Source organism: Gavia stellata, chromosome 28, assembly GCF_030936135.1.
Source record: "Gavia stellata isolate bGavSte3 chromosome 28, bGavSte3.hap2, whole genome shotgun sequence".
NCBI classification, from domain to species: domain Eukaryota; kingdom Metazoa; phylum Chordata; class Aves; order Gaviiformes; family Gaviidae; genus Gavia; species Gavia stellata.
The window spans coordinates 3,631,159-3,649,762 of NC_082621.1; the positions used below are offsets into that span (position 1 = coordinate 3,631,159).

Below are 18,604 nucleotides of genomic sequence, written 5' to 3' on the forward strand. Positions count from 1 at the left end.
AGACTATTGAACTCTCCTCCAGCAGACTACCAAACAAACCAAGAATTTAGCCATGTGTAAGTATTTTGCATACCATTACCCACATGAAGTTACAACAAGTTTTAGAGGAGATGTTAAACCTCATGTTCAAAATTTACAACCTCTAAAGCATATGAGTGAAACCTATCACAAAGAGCAGATCCCCCTACTTAGTTTTTACACTTTTAAAGCACACAAAAATGGCCCCAAGAACTGGCTGTGGTCCCACCTAACTCCCTCCTCTGTGCAGTAAAATTATTGACAAGTAGCGAAAGAGCAAGACTGAGTTTTGGATTTGAAGAAATAAAATGGGTGGCATTTTTTGGTGACTTGGCTGTACTATGAAGACTTGGCACGCACATGAAGATTTCATGTTTAAATTATCCAAACGCACTTGCTTTTACCTATTAATGTATACCTCAATTCCTGCTCTTCCTAAAACCTGCTTTAATAAAATTATATTCCTATTACATTGAAAAAGAGACTGCAGATTTCCTCCTCACAGGCAATGAACTTAACTGTATCTGTAACTAAGGAGATCAGAGCAAGGGCCTCAAAAGCAAGTGACTGGGATATAAGTAAACATAGAGACTTCTTTTTAAAAAGTTTCTTGTACACCACGCACACACATTGTGTACACACACACACTCCAAAACGCTTAGACATCTTTCAAGGCTTTCACAACTCAACTGTAAATCCATACAAGTTATTCACAATTCCCTACAGTTCAAAAAACACAAACAGCTAAAAAAGGATTGTACGTCAACATGTGCAAGAGAAAACAAGGCCATTTTTACTTTAGAACAGTGGGATTCAGCTACTGTTTGGTAAACGTACTGGCAATCGCATTTATTTCTGTGACTCAGGGTTTCCGCAGGCTGTTTCTGATCCCAGTGCTACCTGAATTATCCTTCAGCGCCTCTCAGCTTTTTGTTGGCCTGTTTACACGTCTTCATGTGGCCACAGTACTTACTCGTTAGGTTGCTAATGATTAACACAATCCTGCAAAAGAGCAGAATGCTTCTGATTCTTTACAAAAAAGCTACACCGAATGCAGTATTAATTTAATCTCATTTAGGTGCATAAAGATTCATCATTTCATTCTGCAAGTGCAAGATGCTTTCTACTATGTCGAGGCAGCGAGCAAGAAATCAAAATAATGAGTTCACAGCCACATTTCTGGTATTCACATAGACTGAAATTCCATACGCCAAAGGAATAAACTGCTGTCTTGAGCAATTAAGCAGCATTTCCTATCCACAAAAGTATCTTCTCCTTTGGTGTCACTAACCATCGCAGTGATTTCAAACAACTCAGACGCTCTTAAAAAAAAATCCTCTCTCTTGCTGGCAAGGTGAATTACTGGAAGGCTCTTTCCTTGTCAAGGACAATGCGGGTTTGTATCAAGCAGACGTGGCAGGTTTGCCACTGCTACGCTGCTCCTCCCTGTTGTTAATGCAAACAGGGGAGTCCCTAAATCACAACACGGGGAGCAAGGGGCTGGATGGGGAGAAGAGGCAACCACAGACAAGCTGGAAAAGACGACCCTGACGCCGCACCACCTGGGGAGAGGACAGATGACAGCCCAGGGGAAATGTCCCCTTGTCACCCCAGGCATGTTTTTCGGCTCTTCTCCCTCCCTGAACAAACAAAGCCCTATGAACTGTACCTCTGCAAACTAATAACCCCAGCAGGATTTTACAGCCTCAGGAACCCACCACCAGCAGCTCTACGAGATTCATTTCCCCGCCAGAGCTTCGGGCGATGCAGTCTCTCGTGGGCAGGTGCCTGTATCGCAACACGAGCAATGATCCCCGTCGCCAGGCTCGGCAGATACCCGGCTCTGCGGTCTACAGAGCAGGAGGAAAGGGAGATGCTCTTCTCCAAGATCTACAGAAGATTAGAAAATAGAGGGTACAAGGGGGAAAAAAGATACCACAGCAACGGGAACTGGTGAGAAAACACCAGGAATTGAATTATTTTAGGCTAAAAGAGATGGTTATGTCTTAACTGTATCCTCCTATTTCACTCGTATTTCCCAGAGCCAAATCAAACTGCTCTATTTGTACCACCCCCATCCCTCCGAAAGTAGTTCATGTCACACACGCCGTTGGCTGCTCCACCAGGAATTTATTTTTCTTGGAGAGATTTGCCCCAGCCCTTTCAATCAGGTTCAGCCAAGACACACTCTCTACTTCAGGACTTTTCAAAAGGACTAGATAATGTTTACTTCATGCCAAGACACCAAACATGCAAAAGAAAAAAAAAAAAGTATCTGTACTGAAAAGCAAGCCAGCTTCCACCTTCCGAGCAAACTCCCCTGCAGTCCAAATACCACATTTTTGGAAGGATCTCATGCTCAGACTAATTTTATTTGCATCCTATGTGAAGCCTGCAACAAATATCCAGCAATTTAATAAAGAGTTGGAAAGGGAGAAAAGAGACATGAATATTGGTCTGTTTCTTTAATTTGGATCCTTTGCAATCAAGAGTATGTTATTTAATATCGGGCTCTGATTTGCAAGAATAGATTCTTCTAGAAGATGGGATATTTTTAGAAGATGTTTTGATTGGCAGCATTGAAACATCTCGTACGGGAGGCAAAGCTTCCATCATTACCCCAACCCTCCTCAGTTTCTCAAGAAATCATGAGATCAATCTTATCAGGAGTTTTTTTGTAAAAGATGTGTTTACTTCAGGAGGGTCTTCTTACTCTTTTGGGGGAAAGGGAGGGGGAGTGAATGGAGCATTACCTACCTTACAGTCACTACTTTCCAGGAGTTAAGCTTTTCTATAGAAGTGAATACTAGATTTTTTTTTATTTACAAGCAAAAACAAAGCATGTCACATTCACATGTCTAGAAGCCAGGACAAGAGCAAAAAAACCCCTGAGCTATAGCAACTTTCCATCAAGCAATCCATGAGCAAAAGGCAGCAAATGAAAATAGTTTGTAGTACTGTGTCATCTTCCAGACCTTAATGCTTCACAGAATCACTAAGGTTGGAAAAGACCTGTAAGACCATCAAGTCCAACCACCAACCCAACCCCACCATACCCACTAAACCATGTCCCACAGTGCCACGTCCACACGTTCCTTGAACACCTCCAGTGACGGTGACTCCACCACCTCCCTGGGCAGCCTCTTCCAATGCTTCACCACTCTGTCCGTAAAGAAAATTTTCCTGATATCCAGCCTAAACCTCCCGTGGCACAACTTGAGGCCATTTCCGCTCATTCTATCACTTGAGGTCATTTCCTCTCATTCTATCGTAGCTCAATAAAATTATCTATCTCATTCTGTTGTAGCTTGGTAAAACTTAAAAAGGTTCACAGAAAGCAAAGAATACAGATTCTCAATCTATTGAGACTTCTCATATCTGCTGCAAACCATGTTGTCAGGCTGACAGCAGATTCGGCAACGCGAGGTCTGATGCATGATCACGCTATGAACAGGATCATTCGCCACCACAGCGAATTATACTGGGCTGAACCTGAGACTTTGCCGCTTTAGGACAACGCTCTTCTGACTCATGTCAACGTTATTTGCACATGTCAGAAGAAAGTGTAAAACACATGGTACATTTTCAAATGCATTCAAAAACTTTGAAGCCAAGCATTTCACAACAAAAGCCAACACAAAAGTAATTGTATCAGAAACAAAGAGCCATCACTGCAAGTCGATTACTACATAGCCTCAAAGGGTCCAAAGGGCCAAGCAGGCTGAACAGCCAAACTATTACGCATTTTCACTTCCCCAGACCCAGAGGATTCCCAGCTCTGGAAGAGATATGACAAATTTTTTTCATTAGCATAGCTGGAACGAGCTGTGGTAAGAACCAGAACCATAATGCAGCCATTGTACTTCAGTACTGTCATCTCGCTCAAAGGGTGAGGAAGTTCACGATGAGTACTAGAGACGATGGGAGGTTTTAACCTAAAAAAAAAAGGACAGACCTTGGTACAAAGGGAAAACGTCCCTCTGAAATTATCGTACAATCTCTTGCAATAAATGCCAGGACTTTAAAAGTGATACTAGCCAGCACTAAGCTAACAGGCAATTACAATGATTAAAAAAGGGGTGCATCTAGGTGAGATTTTTGCATGTTTTTTTACATTCTCCGAGACGTTTCTGTGAAGCGAGAGACAACACTTTTCTGTTCAGCTCTCTGCCCCAACGTGTGTCTAACACTGATCAGAGGTACGATGGAGATGATTAATCCTTGAGGAAGTCGGGCAGCTGCTGTTCTTCGCAGTAGAGAGGAGGAGGAGGGGTGCCACCTTTTTGCTCCACTGCATTGTAAGAGACAACAGCATAAGCCACAGTCAAGTAAATAACCACAAATTCTCAGAACCTCCTTTATCTCACCAAGCATCAGCTACACAAATAAAGCAAGATGCTTTTGGGCAAGTTACTCTCAGAAATGAAGTGGAACACAGGAGAGCTCTATTACTTCAATTAATACTCCCATTTGTACCAGGTCAGCAGTTCTCAAGGGCTGCAAGGACAGGCACATGCACATCCCAGTCTTTCTCAGCTGACCAAAATCCCCCATCGCTGGGCAATAAGCATCCAACCCGCTTTAAAACTCCAGTCAATCTCTATAGGACCAGAGCAAAGAAAAAAAAAAATTAAGGGAGAAAAGGCTTCACCGCATACATGTTCTTGGAAATTCTGTTTTCAGTCTCTCAAACTAGAAGGAAGATTACAGTTTTCTCCCAGGCCTACTAAATTTAAATGAAAACAAGTATTTTTCCAGTAAGGCTACTATAGCAAGACCCAGAACAGGGAGATTACTTTATGTACTAGTTTGACTAGTTGAGAAATTCAAACACCTACATCAGAGAGAGGGGAAAAAAAAAAAAATCCTACTAGAAAGCTCCAAAGGGGGGGGGGGGGGGGAGTTTCAATTATATAAGGCAAACATCTAAAGTAGCCAAGTGCTCTGGATGCAGATGGTTGTTAACAAGCAGACAAGAACTAGATGAAAGCGATTTTGAGGAATGCTGCGACATCAGAGCAAAACAATAAAGAGAGGATTCCTATGGCAGATTCACCGAGGAACACTCAGCTACAGCAACAGACTCTCATTAGTGGGGACCACTTCGTTACCGCTACGAGAGAGTGCGGAGGTTACCTCCCCAACGCTGAAGTCCTGCAGTCATTGCTTGCTCCAAGCCTCACAACTAAAAGCTTCTGGGAGTTTATGACCAAAGCCTTCACAGACATGACAACAATGAAGAAAAAAACCACAACATTTTCTACGCATCTTATCCTCTCTAGGGGTTGCATCGCTGAGCACCACAAAGTTTTCAGATACCATCTTTTTAAGTTGTGGGAAGGATGGAGAAAGGAAGGAACAAAGAGGAAAGTGGGTTCAAGACAACTAGAGTTGCTGTGCATCCCAACCACTGACCCGAGTAGCGGGCAAACCTTGGTCCAGAAGAAGCTCTGCTGCAGAAATTATCAAAGGACATAAAGTGGAAGAGACGGCAAACATGCAACTACTGCCCATGGGGGAGAGGGAAAGAGCAAAGGGGAAAGAAATTCATATACACACAGGGGAAAAATTCATATGCACATACAGCATTCAAGTAACACAGTTGATAATTTTCACTAGTTCTTCACAAAGCCACCAAAAGGCTTAATCAAACCCTTAATTTATCATAGAAGAGTGCCTTGTCCTAGCACACAAATTCACTTGCTCAAGCAAAAGAAAACATAGGTAAAATAAGCAACTCAATTTGCAGAGCGGCTAATCTGATTAGGGCTTACCTGTACCCAGCCTGAAGAGGCATTTGGTTTCAGGAGTTTAACATAACCAAAGCACGCCTGGTAACAGCAAGCAAAGGGGCGAAAAAAAGGCAGATCTGTGCCATGACAACTAGGATGGGTTACGAAAGCTTTCCCTCTACAGACGATACTATTTTGAAAATAAGAACTACCTCAACAGCCAGCACACAGCAGAATTAGCTGCAAAAATAACTAGAACTCCTTACGCTAAAAAGACCTGGACGTTAATACAGGAGGAGAGCTAATGCAGGAGGGAGAGGAGGGGCACTGGGGCACATCTGACAAGTCAAAGATTCACACAAAAGAGTGAACAAGTACAGAACCGCTGTAACTGGAGACAGATGTAATTTCAGCCTGTTAGTAAGAATTCAAAGAACAGCTCATGTTCATAAAAAAGCAGCTGAAAAAAAAAAACCAGCAAAGTTATACACTTCATAAGCCAGTTTAAGATCTAATACACAAGACTATGTCAATCAAAGCCTTCAGGTAAGGTTTTCTACAAGTATCACTTATTAAAAATAGGTTTAAATAACCAAGAGTTAAGTTGTTTTGGGCTTCTTGCCCATTTCCAGAGGCAGGGAGAGGGGGATGGTAGGGGCAGTGAGCGAGGGCTGAATATGGAAAGCTGTCTTTAGGCACAATATGAATCATCACACTGAAGAATTTTCTTTAAGTGGCTGGCTACTACTCAAACAGATTTATTTTATTTAAAGTGGTAAAGCTTTGACCAATATGTGAACAATGAGCCTTGGAGAAGTCATTAGATGACACTCAGATGTGTATATTATGATGAAAAATACTTGAAAATTAATCTATATCAATTTAATCAGCCTTGACATAGGAAAAGTGGTTAATGCCTTGAAAGATTTCCTAATGTGGTTGTTTCTTCAAATTATTTTCTGCTGTCTCAGTATAAACAGCATCTTCCCTTTGACTTTCAAAAATTTCTGCAAAGGTCGGAGAGCTACGGACAACACAGAAGAAGCAGAGAGAGTAATTTTCTTGTTTTAGTCTGAGACAGTAAAGACCCAATACCACAAAATGTTGCATACATGGAGCAAGAGCCCTGCAAGTGTTCTGCATTCAAAATGCAGATCCACAGAAGGCTAATTGTCTCTTTTTTTTTGAAATAGCCAGCACTGGAATAGCAGAAGTCACATGGAGAAGGGCTCCAATTCACACAAAAATAGGCAGATTTAGCTGCTGCAACTTTTATTCATGCTACTGCCCCAGCCTAGGAATAGTACAGGCTGTGAAACAGAAATATTCTCCCCTTGGCCACTGGGACCTGAGCCTCCAGCAGAGAAAAAAGCCACTAGGAGTAAGGAAAGCTGTTACTTCTTCACATCAAACCACCCAGATCAGGAATTGGGACCACAGGAGTCAAACTTTGTCAGAAGCTGCCAAAGCCGTGCTGAGCCAAGATCACCGAGCACCAAAGCACCCTCAAAGCCGCCTGCCTCTTGCTCAGCTCTCACCGCTGGATCAGACCCCTGCCCCGCTCCATGCGCGGACACAGGGGTACTCCGTTTCCCTCTGTGCTGACACCCACAGCACCCAGGGAGGGACAGGACCTGAAGTAATGGCAGTGGGCAGAGAGACTGCAGGTGAACAACAAGCATCGTGACCCAGGTGCAGAGCTGTTCCGTCATACCTGTTTTAAGAGGTGCAGGAAAGGTACACAAGGCATGCACAGGCCACCAGCGACTGCCGCACCCTCTGAACACATTAACCTCCTTCCCAAGCACTATTTAAGGCTAGTCGCTGTGGGTGACAGCAGTACACAGTGCTTTTGCCACCTAGAATGCAGAAACAAGTTAAAAAAAAAAAGCCAGGGTGCAAAGCACTGAGTTTATTTATGATTTGATCTCTCTTCCTGCAATGCAATGTACCTCTACTCGGCATAACATAGCGAGAACCGACTTCCACAGGCACATACAGCCCCGACGAGCGAAGCCGCTCATCACTCGGTGCCTGCAAGCACAGAGTGCACGGAGAAGGAGCAGCAATGTTTGCAACATTCAGAGGCCCCGGAGCGAAGCAGGACCAAGTCCTGCTGCATTAAAAGGAGGTGTCCTCCCCAAAGTTAATGGGCAGAAGAAACACATTAACTACCAGTCAGCCTCTGATGCAGACAGAAGACAAGGGCAGGGCAGAACTGGCTGTCACTATGCCCAAGCTTTGCAATTACGACAGAGAAAAAAAAATAAATTTAAAAAAAAAAAAATCAGAAAGCGGCGGTGCAGAGCCCGGCAAGGAACCGTCTGTAACCTCCAGCCAGCAGTCAGCTGCGTCCAGAGGGCACTAACCACGGCGGGGACCGGCTCGCGGCAGCTTCCCGGTCACAAGCTATCGGGGCAAGGCCAGAAGCTCAGAAGACTTAATACCTACCTTAATAATAGAAATACTAAATATCTAACTTGATAACAGAAAACCACAGATAAGGTATATGGAAGCAAGACATTCGTGCACTGATGTTTAAGTTAATCTGGAAAGTAGGAACCTGGCAAGAAACTCCTACAAGTGATTTAATTGCAAAGTTATCTAAACAGCAGTGCCTTTTACTACCCTCCGTTGCCCCTGTTCACCTAACTGGGCAGAAACACGGGGCTAGGTGGAAAGCTGCTGACCCACAACTCAAACTTACGCCCACTTAAATATGTGCACACAAACATCCCTCTCCATCTTTTTCTGCCAAGAAACCACTTTTTTCTGATCTCTGCCAATCACATCTACATAAAAACCCTTTGCTTCTTTCTCAGGAGTGGATTGGATTTGATAATGCAATGTAACGTCACCGGCCCTGAAACAGCAAAAGCTCAATATTGGTCATTAAGCAGGAGCCGCCAGGGAATTCACTAAATGCAGATTGCCTGGAAAGCTGTATGAGCTACTCTGCTACAAAGGCTTCTAAATGGAGACAGCCAATTTTTAACCCAACTAAGCTTACAGAGAACCCCATGAATGCAAACGGGGTAACGGCTCCGAACATTTAATCAAGTATCATAAAAGAAGGAAATGAACTCCAACTGTACACACAATGGGACGAAAAGTACTTCTGAGAGAAAATATGTTTTGCTTAGACTTGGAGAACAAGTGACAGCAGAATATTTCCAAAGCTTTATCCGTAGTATCAGAGAGGAAAGACTTTGTGGCAAACACTCCCAAGATGACTGAAGTTCTCTTATTTTCTGTTTGCTGGGCAAGACAAGTTCAACCTACAGACGGCTGCTCACTCCAGACAATGCATCAAATCACTTCCCTCTACCTAGCACCAATTTTTCTGCTCCCAACAGAAAATACAATCACACTTCCCTCCGATTCACATTGCTTTCCATTAATATTTTAAAGTCCTTCCTTACACAAATAAAATCCCTGCAACATTTCCTACAGCATCATTATGTGTTACTATGGAAACTGCTAAAATGTCACAAATACAAAAGCCTCAGGCTCTGCTGCAGAAGGAGTACCCTGATCCTCCTTATTTCCCTCTTTTGGTAATGTGATGACCAAACGTTTTGAGCCTAAGAAAAACAGAAGTCACCATTATAGTGGGGGGTATTTTTTTTTTTTTTGCATTGCTTTAAGTTACTGATTATTTTATTAGGCAAGCAGCCAAATGAGGTCACATTTCACAAATCCACCCCGTCAGGAGGCACTTTAAGAAGTGAAACGACACTCAAAACTATCTGACAAACTCAGTGCTGTACGGTGCTGGAAGGAGACACCTGACGCTGCAGTGAGATCTGTGTCAAAAACCACCCTTTCTCCCACTCCCCCCGACTGTTCCACTACATAAGTGAGAGACAACTCAAATTATGTATTTTACACGGTAAGGATGCACGCGTCTAACAGATAAAGGGAACTATAACTTTAAAATGGGCTAAATATCTTTGAGAATTGAACACCTCTGGAAAGAGTGTGCTTATGCTCATTCATAAGACAGCACAAATTAATCTGCTTCAGAAGCGTCACGAGATGTGCCAGCCGAACTCTGGCACCACTATCACAGGGAACATCTCGTTTTGCAGTTAAGACATCATGGTTGCACATGAGCACCAGGGAGAAAACAGCCATCTGCCAAGTTGTTCACCTGCACTAACCTGACGGCTTACGACTAACAGAAGAGCTTTAAATACAGCAGCGTGATGACCTCTCTGCTTGGGTACAGTAACCCGCCACGGACAACTGTTGGAACAAGAAGTGTGTTTGGGCACAAAGTTGGAAGATGGTTTTGGGGAGGCGCAGACAACAACAAGAGAGCTACCTTCAACACGACCAATCTGCAGCAAAATTTTTGAGACGCCCCATCTTCGTAACAAAACCCGTGAATTTAAGCTCTCAACAGCCCAAGTCTCTGACTGTCCCCTTTTAAATATCCTCTTTCACCAGAGTATCGCCCCCCTCACTGCTGATGTGATGCAATTTAATGGAAAAGCATGTTCTACATGGAAACCTCAGGCACCATTAACCACATCCTTAACTCGGCGCACCCGTGCCAGGTACCCTTCCCATAAATAGCTTGTTCAGTGCTGAGGTCAAAGCTGGAGCAGGCATTCCAGAAGGTAACCTTATCACAGAGAAGGTCAGAGGCGGGGGAACCAAAAACCAAGAGCTGGATGTTACTTAAGCAAACCGTTTCATTACATCAACGACCAGCACATCAGCAAGTCTTTCAAACACAGAGAGCAACAACCAGAGGATGTTAGAGACAACTCCGAGGTGCGGTGGAGAATTGAACCGTCCCCGGTTCCCCTCTGGCTCCAGAGGGATGAAGGGCAACTGCAACAGACTCAACTGCAATTCAAGTTTCTCTTTCCACTTCCCAGCTGAATTACTAGTCAATACACAGGCCTTCACCTATTTGTATTTTTAAGTCCTTCCTTTCATTCAGAAATCCAGCAAGTAAAACCTAAGTCAATTTTTTAAGTTCTACCTAAAGCGTTTTATCCGAGGACGGCCCAGCAAAGCCACCCGGCTCTCCAAGCCTTTGAAACGAGACACTTGCAAAACGCACTATATCCAGGGTGTGCCCAAAACACGCTCCGTGGAAAAATCTGTTGGGGTAGTGCCAGTTTAGCAAGGAAAACATTTTCCCCCAGCTGGAAGTCTAGCGCAGCGCTGCTGCCGAGCTAGAGCAACCAGAACGTATCTGCTGGAGGAGAGAACAAAGGGGGGGGGGGGGGGGGGGAGGAAAAAGCCCATCTTACTGCATAATGAAAACCAAAATCTTTCAGGAAGAAAAGCACATCTGTGAAGAACACCTTAACAATCTCTTCAAGGAAGTCCACATTTGCCATTGCTCCAGTTTTATTCTTAGCCATATAGTAATTTTTGTCTCGTGTCAGTATTAACAAGAATAAAAACATAGCTCTAAACTGTAGCTGCTTACAGACGCTGGTGTAATGTAATACAAAAGTCTTTTCTCCATCCCCCACACCAGTATATTAGACTTCAATATTAGAGATCAGCTCTAAATGGGGCCCCTTTCCCTTGCTCAGACGCTAACTGCAATTTCACATGAGATTGTAGGAAAGCAGACGAGTTACCACACCAGGTCTTTAATGCCAGTTCACATTCACAAACTTCACAAACATTTTTTCCTGCTGCTTCACAGCCTGTGACAGGCTTTTTCCAATGAAAAGTAAATAGTTATGCAATCCTATCCCAAGTGTCACCCACAAGTCCTAAAAAAATCTCAACTAGAGCCCGTTCTTATGTATTGCCCCACTGGGTAAGGGCTATAGAGACAAAACATAGTTTATTGGTAGTGCCAGACACCAAATCATTTCCAGTCCTCCACATTACCTTTCATACACCAGCCCAGCGCAGCCCCACAGCCCAAGAAACAGGCAGGGAACATCTGAATCCGAACCGAACGACCCAAAACCCTGCAAGAGCACTAACGGCATCTGCGAGAAAGATGCTTTGCCTGCATTCAAGCCTCGCAAATACCAAATTCAAACGCTTTCCTGCGCCACAGCACCTGACTCACCATTATTCTTCGCACACGCGACCCAACACCGAGTGCTGGTTCCCTTCTGCTCCCCTCAAAACAACTGTGACTTCAGCGCAGAAAGATAAATTTAAACCAATGCATCAAACTCCCTCTAGGATGAAAGCCAACAACACTGCCTTAGCAGAGTTCTGCGGATGGCAACGTGAGTACTTCACCAAAACCACCTAACCTCCCTTCCGTACTCCAATAAGGTCTGCATTAGGATCAAGGCTCAAAGAAAAATCAGAAGCAGCTTATTAGACATCCATTGTACCTACAAAAGGTGGACTACGACCAACATTTCTTGGAGAAATAACTGACTCGTTTTTCATAAGATCCTTCTCAAGCAGTGTTCTCATTTGGCCTCTTTTCTTAAAAGCAAGAGGGACTTGCAGAGTGTCCTACTTACTCTGGATACCTGATTAAGCATTTCTGAACAATGAACAGCTCTCTGCTATTCTGCTTTCAAATGCAAAGCAAGAACATGTTCAAGATTTGCTCTCTTTCTCTCTTCCCAAATGCAAGATGCTTGAGGGACATCTCTCTTGACCAACATATTGCTGCTGAGCAGCACGTGGATTACAAGCGATTCGGGTATGACATATACAAATTTTCATAAATAGCTGAAAACTAGAAGGTTAAGTGTAGGTACTGACGACAGCACAGTAATCCCAGCTAGAAGTCAAGGACAAGAAAAACACCACAAAAAGCCAAGCAGGTAACTGAGTATGTCATGAAGAGTAGAGGCAAACTTTTAAGATTGCTTTGCATAAATCAGGGTTAGCGAAATGTGTTTGTAGCCAGTCGGAAAAGCTTCCTTAGTCCCCACAGCCTGGGATTTCCCATCTGAATTACAGCTCCATGAAGTCACAGATTTGAGAAATTCTATTTAATAGCCCTTGAGATACAGGCTTCCTTATCATGCTCTCACTTGAAAAATTATCATCAAGGGAGAAAAATCAGAATTTCTAAATCCTATTTCTCGGCCAACTGATGCACCAACTGCAACTACCCCTCGAACAACCACTGACGCAAGCGCCACATACATCCCCCTCGAACACAGGACTTTGAAATTAGTGCTGACAAAAGCAGGTATTAGTGAGAAATCTTCAATACTTCAAGTCCAGCAATTCCAAAATCCAGGCAGCACGATGTGACACAGCACAGGGAGGAGTTAACACACGGGCTCCAAGGCTGTGAAATGATTCACTGCAACACCAAAGTGCAGAAGGTGCTCGGATTTCCCACCAGTAAATGGGGATAATTAAAGTGTGCTTAGGCATCGTGGCCATAGGCATCGTCACAACCACAACTGGACACGCTGTGGGTAGTGTCTGATCCTCGTAAAAGGTGGTGCGAGAAGTTGGTCACTAGGAACTTCAGTTCACTCTCGGAAGCTTGATGTAACTGCCATCGGAACAATGACTTTCCAGATAAGAAACCTGAGCTAAAAGATAAGTTCCAATTAAATATTTGTTTTCACTACCTTTTCAGAAAATTTTTCCACAGTACACAGACTGAAGTTGGGGATTGCAGAGAGTAAATCACATACCACTCACCAGCTTAATGACTATGTCGCTGCTCAACACAGGTAACTAATCTGACAAAAATAATTGACAAATTCTGATGAAACGAGTCTGCAGCAAAATGCAAGACAACCAAAGAAACAAACCAGCCTGAGAAAAGCAACTACTATAAAGATGCACAAGCCACATGAAATATTTCCTACTTCTGTGTATTAGTACAGGGCCACAGAAACACCAGGACTTCGACTACTCGCTAAACCGTCACTTGGCCACATAAGCCAGAGCCCAGGCAGCAGCCCTCCAGCACTGCCCTGCTCCGAGCAGCCTTTCACAAACAGCAGCTCCTGATCCTACCACGCTGACAACAGCATTTGGGCCCTTTCAAAGCAGCACAGGTTTCGCAGTCGCAGACGGCTGCTGCCTACGGTCACACCCAGCCAAAGAAGTTCAGTACGATTCTCTACAGGGGAGGCTCCAACCTGCCTTCGTCACCACCAAGCAGAGACAAAGCTTCTCTAGCTCCGCCACCGCACACACTTCTGAAGCGACACGGAAGAGGATCTTAGCTGTGAAGCAAAGAGTTGTGTATTATTAATCTGAGAGCAAATGAAATGCGACATGGTGGTCCTTGATCCACATAAACCTAAGAACGCATCGCGAACCAACCCTGCCTGCACGTGCTTTCTTTCCCCGTCAGCTGCATGGGAATCGAGAGCGCCTTGTTAAACCAAGCCCATAGCTGGCAGGGCTTCCCAACAAAGGTGTAACGAATACCTCCCTGCTTTGTTTATGCATTACATGATGGCCTGGTTATGCACCTGAATGACAGCACCTTCCTGGGCAGCAGGTCTATGAGTGCTTTAAGAGGACCTACCAAGTTTGAGAGATCCCAAACGCTACTGGAAAGATGCAATTCCTCAGGGAGCCATTGCTCTATAGCCAAGATCAGGCAGGCCAGAACAGTACCAACGCTTCAAAAGTCTGTCCTTGACCAGATACTGATTCTGGAATGCCACCATGCCAGAAAAACTCAAAGGTCAGCTCTTATCTAAGCATGATGTAAACACGCCTTTGTTTCTTTTGCATGCTTCTACTTGAATCTCAGAGGCAGTCAGTGACATGGCCACTTATGGCAAGCAAGCTACAGGACAGACTGTTTGTAGCATAACTCTCACTAAAGATCTAGAAGCAAGCAAGCAGCTTCTTGGGGGAAGGCAGGGGCACCCAGGAACAATACATAGCCAAGGGATGCTGACTGAGGGATGAGAGAGAAGTTTTTACGCTCATTAAAATATTCCGTCTCGCTACTGAAATTAAAATTATCAGGGTAAAAGTCTTCACTCTAATAAGTAAATTCAGCAAGCTGCAAAATCCACCCATACTTGACCAACCTTGCGAAAAGCCTTTGCTGTTCTGTGCTCACACAAACGTAAAACAATGGTTCTGTACAATAAGTTGGCCCAAGGCAGCTTCCCAGTGGAAAAGTCAGCTCTTCCCCTTCCTGTCTCTCAGTAGTACTTTGCAAAGAAAGATATTTAGGTGTACGCAGATGCTTGTACCAGCTCTTAAGGTTGACTTCGGGAGTTTCGCTAACAAGCACAAATGTGCTTTCAGCCTCAACTTCAGTAACGTCGGAGCTCGTGAGACCCAATGTCAAAGCACTCACGCCAACAGGACAGTCAATGCTGGGAAGACTAATTACTAAATACCCACAGGCATAAACTTTAAACTAGGTTTGGTGGGCCTGGCCTAGATGCCAGTATGCATACACACCGGCTTCTGAGCCTATAGACAACAGAAGGATCGGTCTTTTTATTAGCTTTAAAATCTGGCTTTTTAAGAGTACTCGGGAGGTTCGGGAATGTAAAGGCATGACTAACACAAAGGGCAGAGAAGTCAGCGAAGAATTTCACGCATTATGTCTCTGAATACTGCACTTCCTCTTGGGATTAAGATGAGTGGCAAAGAAATTTCACTTTGCTAGACAACACGTGAATCTATGAAACCCACAATATGGGAAATTTAATATTACTTCGGACAGAATTTTAATCAAACGTCTCCTCTAATAACTATTACAATACTTATAAATGCAATTTTGCTACTAATCCCAACAGTAAGTTTGTGGACATTATAAAACAGGAATAAAGTTATTAAACTCTCTTCTCTAACAGCACAAGAACGCCTTTATGCCCAGCCAACAGGGATCACATGCTCAGCTACCAGCTTTGCGCTGGGAGAAAGCCGAACTCATGCCACATTTAAGACTTCACATACAGAAATTCATCCTATGCTAACATCCCAAAACATGATGTGACATTTAGCTAGAATTTGAACATTCAAGAGCTGTAACATCTGTTTATCAGCGCTCATCCATATGAGTGTGTTTTTGGAGGATGCTGAAGTTACCAAGTACACACACTTGTTCACATCCACCTACCTAGTTCAGTAAATTTTGTGTCATGCAGTACTCAACCAGCCATTAACATTACTTGGACAACAGGTATCAAAATACACTCAGTTATTTCTCCACAGAGATCTGAACAAACCCAGAACAGCGCAGGTGTGCAAGTCCTGGTGACTATTTCCAGCCTTGATCGGAAAGCCGTCCACATTCCAAACAGGACCCCTGCGACTGCTGCAGGGAGCTTTTTGTCGACCGTAGCTATACTTCACAGGCTGAGGTTTAAGTTCAATAGGTCCATCAGGGTGGAAGAGATCATCTACTGATGCAAGCAAGATTTTACAGAGACTAGACACAGAACACGGCCTTCTAAGAGATTTGTTCAAAATACTGTGATACGCAGTCCTAAGAAAAAGGCTTGTCTTTGGAAGAAAAATCTCCCTTCTTCCTTGACCGGTCTCAAGACCTTTTCCCTTGATGAGGATCTTCCTCCTCCACACACAAACTGACACCTAACACTTATGCAAACAACATCCAGTTAACAACATAATTATGAACCTGTTGTCATCATTTAATGCAACTCACAGACAAGAAGAAAATTCCCAACAATAATTTCCCAGATTTAAGAAGAGAACACACTCGCTCCACACTTCCACTTGGACCAAATCCTTTCAGAGGTTTTTTCCACAGTTTGTTTAACAAAAAATAAAAAAAATAAAATAAAAAAAAATTCCCCAGTCACAAGTACACTGTCAGCTACAAAGACTCAGACTGGCCTTACTTATGTAACTGGTTTACAACAAAGATTCCCACTGTAAAAAGACAAACATTTCATTTCAGGGGACAAGTCCAACACATCATGGAGAGAACCGTTTCGAGTATTTTGGGTTTGTATCTGCAGCACACTTGCACTGCTCCAGCCAGCGTTTCCGGGACTTGCTGCTCCACAAGAACACCAATGGCTACCGTATGCATGAAGAATTTTATCTTCAATGTTGCGTGTGCTGCCTGAACTAGGAAGCGTGCTGCAAATCACACCACACTAGTTTTAACAATTACTTCTTTGATCCAAGCCCATCAAAAGAGAAGTTGTTCCTACAAAATCCAGATTTTCCATCTGCCACCTTTCACCTCGCTCCCCCCCACCAGAGGTAAGCAAAGCACGACTGCTACTTACAGCGGTACGTGGGGTTGTTCTGGGTCTGCTTTGGTCAGTTCCTCTTCTTCAACGTCAGACTCTCCTCCCGAGCTGCTGTCAGTGACATCCGAGTCAAACGCTTGTTCGCTGGATCTCAAGTTGGCCATACCACTGGCCGTGAATCTCTCCAGTTCTTCCGATATTGAGTCGCTCTTCAAGAAGCTGCTTAGGCCTTCTGAAGTAACTGTCTCACTCGCAGCTTTCCTCAAGGCTGCTTCTGCTTTCCTGGTCAACATCAGCTGGCTCCGATGCCTCAGGGGGTCCAAAGTTGGAAGCTTGCTCAGAGTTTTCTCCAAGAAGCCACCCAACTGCTGCTGGATGTGTCTTTCCACCTGCTTTGCCTGCACCACCTGCAAGCGTTTCTGCAGCCTGCGGGCACGGTTCTCAATGTCTGCCTGCCGTCGCAGCAATGCCCTCGTCCTCATCTCCGAGTCGAGAGCACTGTGGTGACCGGCCAACAGAGAAGGTTTCTGCTCCTCCAACTTACTGCTCCCAAAGTCAGAGTGACTAGCAACACCGGGCAACCTAGTCTCTCCACTGCCACCCTCGAGCACCCGCTGTTGCTCCATGGAATTAAGGGAAGATTTGTTTGCAGTGCTATTATTGCTAAATGGAGTTGTGTGCTCTGCATCAAGGCTTCTATGTGGAAGAGTGCAATTGGTCAACCCGGTCTTCAAGTCCCCCAGTTCAGAACCTCCTGCATTATAGTCAACACCCTGGAGGACAGCAGAAGGAGGAGCACACTTCCCACCATTCAGAGAACTAGAGTTTTCATGGTCTGAATTGGTACTTTTGGCCAATTTCTTGGCCAAGCCATTTACAGGCGCTTGCGGGAGAGGTGGCTGGCTATTAGTACTCATTGTTTTTAGATTCTCCAAAGTGAATTCCAACACTGGTTGCCTCCCCAACAGATCACTTGTTTTCAAGAAGGACTGAGATAAGAGAGAGTGAGATTTAAGGACTGTCTGCTTGTTGAAGACTCCTTGCAGCTTCAGAGGGTCTTTTGAAGAAACAGATGTTACATCCGAGCAGAGATAAGAGGCCACTAGCGGCTGCAGCTTGCCCAGCTCTTCCTTCGTAGGGTTGTTTCGGAAATCTAAACTGGGATCCTCCGGAGCAATGGCTTTCCTTTTGGTGCCGTTGGCAGCCAGGAGGATGTTGTTGGCGTTGCCGTTGCTCTCGGCACTGCCAGGCGACAAGGTGGAGGACGGGGGAGCCAGCTTGAATCGGATGTGGTGAGCTTCAGCTGCTGCATCAGTGAGAGCGGGCGCCATCGCAGCCATTCAGCACAGAGAGACGGGAAGTCCAGCCTCTCCCGGTGCCGAGGCCAGCTCCACTGCCTCCCACTGCCTCTCCGGAGGGCAGCCTGCAGAAGAGAAGGAAAAAGAGAAAGTTAGGCATTGCACTTATAGAAAATACAACAAACAAGACTGACAAAAGCAGCCAGACTTATCAACTCTTGGTAAAGCCACGCGAGCTTCACGTTCAGCACAGCATCCTCCCTCTGCGACCACCAGCCTCGTGCTCAGCGGAGCCACCTGGGCACCAGGCAGGTAAAAACAGAAGTAGCAACACGCAAGCCAGTCCTCAGGATCTCCCATAGCTAGTGCCTGCCTGTAACTACTATCCTCATCTTTCAGTCCATCCACCCAGCACACCAGCATCCTTCCA

The 18,604-nt window shown here is 44.5% G+C and overlaps 1 protein-coding gene across 5 annotated transcripts in view; it reads right to left on the reverse strand.

The window, feature by feature from the left end:
* Nucleotides 1-18,236, reverse strand: part of KANSL1 (KAT8 regulatory NSL complex subunit 1) — an 80,843-nt gene extending 62,607 nt beyond the window's left edge. For all 5 annotated transcript variants that reach the window (XM_059830311.1, XM_059830308.1, XM_059830310.1 and 2 more), the window contains exon 1: nucleotides 16,913-18,236. In XM_059830311.1, the coding sequence (XP_059686294.1) occupies nucleotides 16,913-18,216 (1,304 nt within the window). In that variant the 5' untranslated portion in view covers nucleotides 18,217-18,236. The remainder of the gene's footprint in view (nucleotides 1-16,912) is intronic.
* Nucleotides 18,237-18,604: the final 368 nt, after the last annotated feature.